The following is a 12,222-nucleotide window of genomic DNA, read 5'->3' as shown; positions in this document are numbered from 1 at the left end:
TTTAACACTGTCTCGGCGCTGTCGAGCCACACCTCGGGCTCGGCCTCCGTCCACTTTGGCATGCAGGCAATAGCCTGGCTGAAGTGTCGACTCATTCCCTGGGGGCAGGTGGAGGGCGAAGGGCCACTCTGTTGCAGCATTGCGAGTTCATGGGCATGCTTCTTGTCCCCTTTCTTCCCTCTCGGCTTCTTCTTGTTTCTCCTGGGCTAGTCTGTCTGCTGCGTCTTCGTCTCTCCTGAGCCAGCCTCTCTGCCTCCCGTTCTGTCTCTCTCTTCCCGTTCCTGCCGTGCTGGCTTCTTCTGAGTCTCTCTGAACCATTTAGCCTTGCTGCTTCGGACTTGTCTCTCCTGAGCCTGTCTTTCTGCCTCTCGTTCCTGCCTTTGCAACTTCTCGTCTCTCCTGAGCCTGTCGTTCTGCCTGTATGACCTCCATCCTCTCCTGTACCCAGTCTCTTAGGTTCTCTCCCGGAAAGGCCGAGTTCCTTCCCTGAGGACATGAAGAACTTGAAATCCTCGCTCTGCTGAGACCGTGTCGACATTTTGCAGGCGGGAGAGGACGCTACTAACACACACAATTAATTTCCCAGAGCTGTGGAATCTTGGACCCTTTTTCAAAAGGACGTATGATTGGTCTCCCGATTTACCTGACGGAGCGGGCTGATTGGGGACGATGGGTTAGCAATGATTGGTCTCTGATTTACCGACAGAATTCCTGTCTCGGGCTGATTGGGGACGTCTAATGATTTCTCCCCGGTTTACCGATTCCGAAGCGGGCTGATTGGGGACGATGAATTAGCAATGATTGGTCTCGATTTACCGTTCTCTCCGGAAGCGGGCTGATTGGGGACGATGACTTAGCGATGATTGGTCTCGATTTACCGAAAGCGGACTGATTGAGGGACGATGAATTAGCAATGATTGGTCTCCGATTTACCTGACGGAGCGGGCTGATTGGGGACGATGAATTTGCAATGATTGGACGATTTACCGACAAAACGGGCTGATTGGGGACGATAAATTAGCAATGATTGGTCTCCCGATTTACCGACAAAGCAGGCTGATTGGGGACGATAAGTTAGCAATGATTGGTTCTCCCGGTTTTACCGACAGGCTGATTGGGGATTTTATTGGCAATTATTGGTCTTATTTTTACCGATTTATTTTTTATTTTTTTATTTTTTATGGTTATTTAATGATTGGTCTTATTTATTTTATTTACCGATTTTTTTTTTTTATTGGGGACTTATGAATTTAGCAATGATTGGTCTCGGTTTACCGACAAAGCGGACTGATTGGGGACGTTGATTATTTTGATTGGTCTCCCGATTTACGGGCTGATTGGACGAAATTATTGTTTGTTCTTTTTACCTGGGGGCTGATTGGGACGATGATTTTAGCAATGATTGGTTTTTAGTTTATTTAAGCGGGCTGATTAGGGACGATGAATTAGCGATGATTGGGTCTTATTTTTACCCACAGGCAGGCTGATTTAGGACGATGAGTTAGCAATGATTGGTCTCGATTTACCGACAAGCGGGCTGATTGGGGACGATAAATTATTTTATATGATTGGTCTTTACCGACGTTTTAGCGGACTGATTGGGGACGATAAATTTATTATTTTTGGTTAGCCGACGAAGGGCTGATTGGGACGATGAATTAGCGATGATTTGGTCTCCGATTTACCGACAGGCAGGTTGATTGGGGACGATTTATTGGCAATGATTGGTCTCCCAATTTACGACAAACGGGCTTATTGGGGACGAAAAAATGATTGGTCTCGCAACGGACCAACAAAACGGGTTGATTAGGGTTATTTAGCAATGATTTATTTACGGCCGGACTTTTGGGGACGCGGATTAGCTGATTGGTCTTATTTTTTTACAAGCGGGCTGATTGGGGACGATGAATTAGCGATGATTGGTCTTTTGTTGTAACGACAAACAGGCTGATTGGGGACAAGACGGGGTATTTTCGATTATTTACAAAATTTTGATATTTATTTAGGTCTTTTTACCGACAAACAAGGCTTATTTGGGGACTGAATGGAAAATGGGTGGTCACTCACCAACGGATTTACACGGATTTATTGGGGACAAAGAATAGAATATTATTTTTATTTATTTCCGCATAGACGACGTCTGATCGCGAGGGCGCTAGTTTTATCTGACTTATGGGAGAAGTGTTATTCTCAAGGGCAATTGGGTGGGTGGCCATCCCACATTCACAACAGATAGGCATTTTTGCGCGCCGTATTTTTAGCACAAAACAAACACACAAAAAAAAACAGAACAACACAGAACATATAATTCAGACCCCCAATTTTGCAAAACAATTTGGTTTTTGAAGCAAATCAAACAAACAAATGTTTTCCTTGGGCCATTTAGTCCAATTAATCTGGGCCAAATGAATTTTTTAACACCTGGGATTTCCAACTGGACCGGTTGTTTTTTTTCGTCCTGGGCGTATAATATTTATTTTCGCTCTATTTCTAAAACGAGAGAGAGAGGTAAAAATGCATTTTGCAATGCTAATCTGACTTTTCGAACGCGTGGTTGCCGTCGATTTCTCGCGCCTATATCTAAGGATTCAGTTTCAATTTTTATTTTTTATTTCTACAGGAGGAATATGCGCACTATTTATTTAATGATTTATTTACCTATAACCTAATTGAATGGCATGCAAGCCGCATGCATTTATTTTCCAAAGCTAATTTTTCGGCGATTCTCTCTCTCGTTTTCCTCGGACATGCCCTACTATAAAAAAATTCCTAGGACTAGTCACGTTTTCTAAAGCGTCCTCGCTAAATTTACCTGGTTTCTTACGCAGAATTTATTTGGCCTGTTGCGCTGGCTTTTCAAGGTTCGTAATCTGTCTTATTTCCAGCTTAGCTGAGCTAATTGCTGATTTCACAAATTACAACTACAAACAACAAAGGGAAGAGGGGATGCAATCATTTTAAATTACTGGTCAGGTCGCCATTTTTATATGTTTCCTGGTTTTGGATCTTATGACTCACAATTATTTACTTTACTCAAAATGGCCTTGTAAGATACCCAGGACATATAAAAACAAAACAAAAAAAAGTACACGGAGGAGGGCTCTTCACTAGGGAAGTCACGTGAAACACGTGGATATAAAAATAGTTATATTTGATAGCACACAAGGTCAAAGGAAAATTAACTGAATTTACGGTAAATTACTGCCGTTAGTCCTCAAAATTTATTTTGGGAATGCCAGGAACACGGACCAAGGATAATTCTGCTACAGAGCGTCTTTCTGAAACGATATTTGGACCACGTTACACATCTAATGCTTATTTTATTTTTGAATTACTTAGGGGTGCACTGAAGGCGCCAGGACTCCCGAGGCGTTACTTGTGACTCAGAGGAAAGAAGCTGTGAACACGTGGGCCTATTTTTACCAAGGAATATCAGGGAACACAAAGTTATAGGCCCAGAAATTAATAAATGCAAAAGGGCTATTTAATTATTGACTAGCAACTCGTTTTGGGTACATTACCACACATTTGTAGGGGCGTAGGGATGCCGGCGTCTTCTGCCGAGAACCACGTGTGGGAGCGTGGACAAATGGTAGCCTCCCTCTCAAGGTATTTCTTCAAGTCGTAGATTGGGGCGGAAAGGGCGCCCATTGGGATGATGAAAAGGCCGCCGTTTAATGTCAGCTCGTGTGTGGGAGACTTGCAATCCCCTTGCAGTCTTCTAAGGCCACGTGGAATGGAACACAGGGCACAAAGGGCGGCGATGGGATCACGTGGCGCGGAAGAGGGGCAGGGCAAGGCCTGCAGGGCTTGACTTGTTCGGCTTAAACTAGCGATCGCGTGTGAAAGAACTGTCCTGGCCTGACCTTTTATTGCTTCTGGACGGGGGTAGGGGCGATGTCTGACCCAGGTCGCCGGCGACTATATCATAGAAAACGATTTTCTTTTCCTGTACCAAAGAAAACAGTGCAAAGCCAGATTACTGTCCCAAACTATTATATTCTCTGAGCCCCTATACCCCGACCTTCAAAGGTTCAAACCAACCCAAAGCAGGAAGGGAGAACAGTTTCATAGCGTATTTTGGCGCTACTCTTTTACAATATATATATATATATTATATATATATATATATATTACATATTTATTTTATTTATTTATATATATATATATACAGTTTGTATTTATATATATATATTTATATATATATTTATTTTTATTTATTTATTTATTTGTAATATCTATATATATATACAATATTATAGGTTTATTTATATATATATATATTTATATATATACAATAAAATATATATATTTTCTTTGCTATTTTAATTCAGAATGCTACAAATGTATTTTAATATCCAATTCTCTTATTTCGGAAATAATTTATTTTACTATATGTTACCGACTCAATTTTTAGTTGATTTTTTTCACCGTCCCTTAAGTCCAACAGCGAAGGAATCTCAGCAACAAATTAAATTAACAGTCGGCCACATTGTTAAAGGTATAACAATATCGCCTCCCACTCAACTCAATGCGAACTCAGGTGTTTTGCATTTGGCATGATATTAGTTGTGCCTCTGCCATGTTCAAAAAAATGCGTTTTAAACAGGTAAAATATTATTTTACTTTATCCCCTTCACCGTGATTCAATAAAAAATAAATTGTATAGCGAATTTCAATGATATTTTTTTCGCTCAGGATATATATAACTAATATTCCACATATCTAATCATCTTCAATTTTCAGAGGCAAATAACTTTCTAATGCTTCATCTTGATAATCAGTGTGTGATGAATTTTTCATTTAGTTTGACTTTTATTTAAAAGTTTTGTCGCCTGAATTATTTATTTATTTGATTTAACAACAAAGCCATTCCTAATGTAACTGAAAAAAAAAAAGATATATAAATTTATATAATTTCCTAATAGAACAACAATTTATGTATTATTCATATTTATGTATGAATGTTTGTATATATATTTATTTTTTAAATCTCCTGTTTATTTAAGATATCTCACTCTGTCTATTTGATTTGATTGACTCAGAATTCCCAGTCTCTCTTTCTTTATTTCTTTCTCTTAAATCTCTATCTCTAGAAAATAAAGGATTTCTATTTAGTGAAGGTTTTCCATTTACTTCTTCTATATGGAAGGTCTGCCAACAGAATTACATTTCATGGCTAATTTATCTCAGCATACTTGATAAATTTAAACGATTTTATCTTTTATTATGTCTTTATCAAACTGTTGACTAAATCATTTCATTTGCCTTCGTCCCTCCCAACCCTCAGTTCATTTTGTTTACCTTTTATTTCTGTCTCATTTTAATTTTCTTTTTTACAATAAATTTAATTAGTTTTTTTTATTTCATTATGGTTTATATTCTTCAGTTTTTAGTTATATTTCGTTCTTAGTTATAGTATTTAAAATCTAGATTAAACAAATTTCTTGAATTTAGTTATTAAATTCATAAAATATTATTTTTAGGATTGTTGACAATTTCTGAAATCTTTCAAGAATATTGCACTTGTTGTAAAAATGAAAATTTATTTCAAACAGATGTACAAGTAATTTACTTTTTATAATAATAATAATAATAGCTTAATAATTTAATTTACATAATGGTAATGTAACCCGTATTTAATAGTTAAACCAACCTGTATCTCAAATACACACCCGTTGTTGCAACATATCTTAGGGAAATTAAATAATACAGAGGATATTAAAGAATTTTGTAACATCAAAGTTTAATAATATTTCAGTTTAATTAATACACTACTAATAATAACAATATCGCGCCCTTTGTAATAATAAAAAACCCTTCATAATAGTTTACACACTGGATTTTTTTATTTATATTTTAAGAATCAGAATAATGATCAGGGAAGAATCTGGTCTCTTCTTCGATTTAAATCTCTATTTATTTTTCTTCTCTCTTATGTATTTTTCTACCTGCACTATTAATTTCAGACTTTCACTGGTCGATGCTGCTCTTCTTCACTCATTCAGCCAATATTGGTTTTAACTGGCATTTTATTTTATGTTTTAGTTACTAACAAATATAAGGTTATTCAGATTTCTAAATATGTTTTAAGGCGATTTCAATAATTTTGATATTCACAAATACTAATGAAATTTATTGTTCAGGACCCATTGCCTTTCCCTTTTCTATTATAATACAATTATATATGAATATATATGGCCCAGTTAGGATATATAATATAATATTTTATATATTTATATATATATAAGCCATTATTTTTATGTATATATATATTATAATTTTATATTATATATATATAGGGATTTATTTATTTATATATTTTATACCCTATTCAGTGTTGTGTTGCGTATGTATGTTTGTATATTTATGTATGAACTTATGTATATTTATTTATGTATATATTTAATATATATAGTTGTCAATATTTTACATATATATATATTTATTTATATATATAGGTATATATATATATATATATATTATTTATATATATTGTATATTTACATATATGTATAAATGTATATAATTATATTATTAATATATATATATATATATATATATATTTATATATATATATATATATATATATTATATATATATTTATTTATTTTTTGTATGTTTTTGCTGAACATATCAAATGTAGTCTTCAGAATAAATTTATTACAAAATTTTATTTTTATTCTCCATATATTTTAATTTATTTATGTTATACTGCGGCATAAACTAAATATAAAGAATAAGAAAATATTTTTCAATTTAAACTCAACAACTGACACCACAGACCATAAAATCCACTCTTAATTTCGTCTGAGGAAGAACTCTTCTATATTTATTTTTGTTTATATATATAAACATAAAAAGCTTGTCTTTGGTGACACCTGTCCCAAACAAGTTCCTGTCACAACATCATAAAGGAAGTTTGTTTACCTTTTTTTGGGTTTTGGCGAGGGTGTTGACGGCCATTATTTTATATATTGTTATCCCTGATTTCCAGGAAGGGGTCCTAGAATAAGGTTTAAAGCTTCATTTTCTTTTATATTTAGTTGGTGGAATTGTATCCTTAAGTCTTGTCTGATATAAAAGATAAAAGGGACAGCTCGGAGGGAGAGAGAGAGAGAGAGAGAGAGAGAGAGGAGTTATTTCGTACGAGAGTTAATTTAGAAGTGGAATATAGCCTCCCAGCTGTTAATGTCTGTCATCTTTACAGTTTGACTGGTGAAAGTGAACGGTATCAGGTCCAAGTCTGAAATTATCTCTCAGAAAACACTGAGAGAGAGAGAGAGAGACAGAGAGAGAGAGAGAGAGAGAGAGAGAGAGAGAGAGAGAGAGGAGCGCCAAGATCTTATCTGTTCTCATCTGTCTTTATGAAACTGTGATAGACATGGCTAAGATTTTCCTCTCATTCCAAAAGAGAGAAGAGAGAGAGAGAGAAGAGAGAGCCAGAAGAGAGATTTTAGAGAGTTAATTATCCCTATTGTTCAGGATATGACTTCATTTTACAGTTGTTTTCTTATTATTATTATTATTTGTTGTTGTTGTTGTTGTTGTTACACTTATTATTTAATATTCCTGTCTACTTTTACACCTCTGTAAGAAAATATAGTTCTAATATTTCTACAGCCTTGAAAAATCTTGAAACATTTTTAAAGTTATCAACCATTCCTCAGAATAGAAGATATTGTGACAATAAAACTTGTCAGCTTTTGTTCTCTCTTTCTCTCTATGGCTCTCTCTCTCTCTCTAGATATTAGTTATTTTAATTCTCTCCGGGTGTGTGTTTATCGTGAACAAATTAAAGATAAAAATTGCTAAATCCTCGCTCTGACATGAGAGGATTTGACGATGAAAAAAGGAAAGAAGCATTCTCAAATTACAGTTTGATAAAAATATGATGTGATAAAATCGATCCCTTTTCAAGCGAGATAAATTGAGTTACATCATGATACCGAAGGCGGGCTTATTTTTGGACGATGGGTTATAAATGATTGGAAATGGGAAAACCGACAATGATTGGAGGCGAAAAAAGAGGAGAGGAGAAAAATGTGAGGCTTTATCCTTGGACCATAAGAGAGAGAGTTGAGAGAGAGAGAGAGAGAGAGTCTCCGATGAGAGGGAGAGCTGAGAGAGAGACGATGGAGGGGCGGGGAATGATTGGTCTCGGTTTACCGAGAGAGAGAGGCTGATTGGGGACGATCAAAACATTAGGAAAATCTAGGTCAGCTTACCGAGAGAGAGAGAGAGAGATTGGGGAGAGAGAGTTGAGGAAAAAAAAATGGTCTCTTCTTTGAAACCAGTAAGGAAGAACAAGTGATTGAGAAGAAGAAGGAGAGAAGGACTTCGCTGATAAAACGGTCCTTCATTCTCCTGCTTGAATGAAGGATGATGAAGTGGAAAGATTCGTATCTGGAAATACATTCATGAGTATATGACAGTAAATAGGTATTGGAAATGAAATAAGAATAAATTCATTTTTCCAGATGGATGTTTAAAGGGAAATATATGAATAAATATATAATAGATTATCAAAGAATATATGTTATATACGATATATATTCTTATATACACAGTCTGATTGGTTATAGGATTTGTCCCGACAAAAATATCATAGAAACTATTCTGCTGCATTTATAAGTTCTGGCGTCAAACGTCAATGGTCATTTGATGTCAACAGAAATCGAATCTACCAGGAAAAATCAAAAGTTGATGAATTTCCAATGCCAGGAATTCAGGATTTACTGTCTGATTCCAAAATCAGGAACTCTTGAGAATTGACTGTTTTTTGGAATTATTCAGTGACCAAGGGAAGGCAACACTGGGAATTTATTATATATATATATATATATATATATATATATATATATATATATAAATATATATAACGTCTGGAATATATATATATATATATATATATATAGGCTATATATGGGGCTTATATTTATATCTATTGTGTATATGTGTGTAAAACTTATTTCACTACAGAAAAAAATACAAAACACCAACAACAAGTATTCAGCAACCTGTGTTGCTGTTTTTATGAAAAACCTGATTCAGCAAAAGCTATCTTGTTTGTCGAGACAAAGTGCAAAATCGCCCACTGACACAGCAACTGGCAAATCTGGCTAAAAATTAATAATGGTTTTCGAATTCTGGCCGTTAAAAGACAAGGCCATTAATCTAATAATGGCGGCGTTTGACGTTATTCGAACCACTAACTGAAAAACTGGATAATTAATCAATCTGTTAGAGTGATAGGCCTAGATTAATTGCTATCGCTCAGTCTAGGCCTATAACTTTCAATGTCGTAATGGCAATGTGATTATTGTTTTAATATTGTTGTTTCTGTTTGATTAATATGCAGGATCGTTATCTCTTATCAACAATGCATTATTTTTCAAGAAGATGAATTTAATTTTAATTATGGAAATTTGGTTGTGACGCACTATTTTTAATGATTTATCAGCCATTCAGAAGAGCGGAGATGCAATGCATGCAAGCCGCCTAATACAGGTTTTGTATTTTAACAATTTAATTTTTACGTACATATTCTATGTTTACTTATTAATTTGTTAGTTTATTTTTTTATTTTAAATAAGTGAAAAATTCTTTCTAGTATTTAGTACGTTTTCTGTTACTTCTATATAATGAACACCATATTCTTGGAAACTTGAATTTCAAGTCAAGGCCCCTGCGCTGGCTTGTTCCATATGAATCTGGTTCCCTCAGCTGAATAATAATAATAATAATAATAATAATAATAATAATAATAATAATAATAATAATAATAATAATAATGATAAAATTCTTTGAAACTTGAATTACAAGTCCTGGCCCTAGTAGTCTTGTTCATATGAATACGGTTCCTCTGCTGAATAATAATAATGATAATAATAATAATGATTATAATAATATAAAACCATCAAGATTCAAAAAAACAGGGAGCTGGTACATGGCTTAACAGCCTCAGAAAAAACAGCAAAAACTACTTTTAAAATTCAGCAACACTGCTGTACGAGAGAGGAGGTCCATAAATACAGCAAAAACTACAGAATGCAGAAAAAATACAAAAAAAATACAGCAAAAACTACAAAACAGAAAAACGAAATAAAAAAGTTACAAAAAAAGTTGAATAACACTACCCTACAAGAGAGGAGATCCATAAGTACAGAAAAAAATAGAGCAAAAACTACAAAATGCAGTAAAAACTACAAGAAATACAGCAAAAACTTAAAAAATACTGGAAAAAATACAGAGATACAGCAAAAGCCACAGAACACCGAAAGAACTACGGAATACAGAAATCTACAAAAATACAGCAAAAAGATGCAGATGGCAGAAAAACTACAAAAAATACAGCAAATAAACCACAGAATATTGAACTCGTTTTGGGACAGGTCCATTAAAAACAAGAACTACAAAAAAATATAGAAAAAGCTAAAAATGCAGAAAAAGTACCAAAACAATACGGCAAAATATGCAAAATACAGAAAAATTTCTCAAATATGATAAACTAAAAATACAGCAAAAAGCTATAAAATACAGGAAAAACTACCAAAAAGCAGGAAAAACTACAAAATGCCCAACAACACCATTCTCAAAGAGAGGTGCCCACCTCTCAGTCATCATCGCTTGGGAGAATCATTCCTTTCACCCGTGTGATTTGGCGCACAAGAGTTTTTGAAAGATTAAAAACAAAAATCTGTTTTTCCTGTCCACTGGTACAGTGAGCTCTCACAATCATCCTGTCGGCGGGTATTGTGCCAAACCCTCTCCCCCTGTTTACACTGACGTCACGCTTTTAATCTTTTAAAAGGTGGATAGATTTTTTTATTTTTTATTTTGTTTAATTATTATTATTATTATTGTTATTATTATTATTATTATTATTATTATTATTATTTATTTTATTTTTTTTTTTTGCTTTTTTCGTTAACGAGGGTTTTCGATCTCTGCATATTATGACTGTTGCCCGACGATGTTTGGATCATGTGCTGCAGGGTTTAGGTTGAGAGGGTCTCTCTCTCAATCTCTCTCTCTCTCTCTCTCTCTCTCTCTCTCTCTCTCTCTGTCTGTGTATGTATGTATGTGTATGTATTGTATGTATGTATAAATGTGTGTGTACATGATGTTTTTATATGTGTATATAGATTTATAATTTATATTTAAAAATAATATACACACAAAAACACAACACATATCCAGTATAAAAGATACACACACGTCAACAACACATATATATATATATATATATATATATATATATATATATATATATATATATATATATTTATATATATTGTAAGGTTTAGTGCTTGAGTTGTGTTTAATAAATTTTGAAAGTGCACTTTTCCCGGTGGTGCTTGCTTATATTTTGTGTTAGATTTACGTCTTTCCGTCGGCAGAACGTCAGTTGAAAAATATAATACCTTCGAGTCCGGGTCCAACAGCATAGCAGCATTCGAGGATGTGAATTCGTTGTGTTTGAGGATAAGTTGATGACTAACCTAGTCATCAGTGGAGAGGAGGCTTCCTCTGAGGCAGCAGTCTGGCTGTTGCAAAGACCTGCTGTGAACATCTGTTCTCGTGGAGATTTTATTGTTCCGCCGTCATTGATCGGTTTTGATGACTCATTCTGTTCCATGGCCATTCTCGATGACCTTGATGGTCATCCTCTGTGACCCTTGTTAGTGGTCTTGACATCACACACAGATGTTCAGTTTTGCACTGTAAGAGGATTGTGAATTATTATTACAGATATTTATGAATTGTGAGTGAATTGGTATTTATGATAATTTGGGTCATTGTTATTTGTGCTGTTTTATTGATTTCTCAGTTATTTGTGTATTTTGGTTATGCGTAGTATTTATGTTAATTGATGCTACTTGTAATCATTATGGTGTCTGTATTGTTTATTATTGATTGATGTAGCTGAAATGTTAGGGGATTTTTATATGGTATTTGTTACTTCTTTTGCGTGGTAATGTTTTATTTTAACTGTCTAATTTTGCTCATCTTTGTTATTTGACTGACTCTTGATTTTGTGTGATGTGGTATATTTATTTATTGACTTACGCCAGACTTGACTCAATCGTGATATGCATATTACGTAAATTGATGAACTAGTATTAACGGTTGATTTTGCTGTTTTTGTTTTCCCTTCCCGTTGTTGTCTCTTTTTGCCAGTCTTTCCAGTCCATTTCTCTGTAATTGATGATGGAACCT

At 34.4% G+C, this 12,222-nt stretch overlaps 1 protein-coding gene across 1 annotated transcript; it reads right to left on the bottom strand.

Moving 5' to 3' along the window:
• Positions 1–206: 206 nt before the first annotated feature.
• LOC136832335 (uncharacterized) lies at positions 207–11,647 on the bottom strand. The gene is made up of 2 exons (XM_067093246.1): positions 11,505–11,647; positions 207–417 (listed from the first exon to the last, which is right to left on the bottom strand). The coding sequence occupies exons 1-2, from the start codon at positions 11,645–11,647 to the stop codon at positions 207–209; spliced, it is 354 nt and encodes a 117-aa protein (XP_066949347.1).
• Positions 11,648–12,222: the final 575 nt, after the last annotated feature.

The sequence above is a fragment of the Macrobrachium rosenbergii genome, chromosome 49, assembly GCF_040412425.1.
Source record: "Macrobrachium rosenbergii isolate ZJJX-2024 chromosome 49, ASM4041242v1, whole genome shotgun sequence".
In the NCBI taxonomy this organism is placed as follows: Eukaryota; Metazoa; Arthropoda; class Malacostraca; order Decapoda; family Palaemonidae; genus Macrobrachium; species Macrobrachium rosenbergii.
Note: the sequence above shows the minus strand (reverse complement) of the source record. Positions and strands in the feature narration are given on the sequence as shown.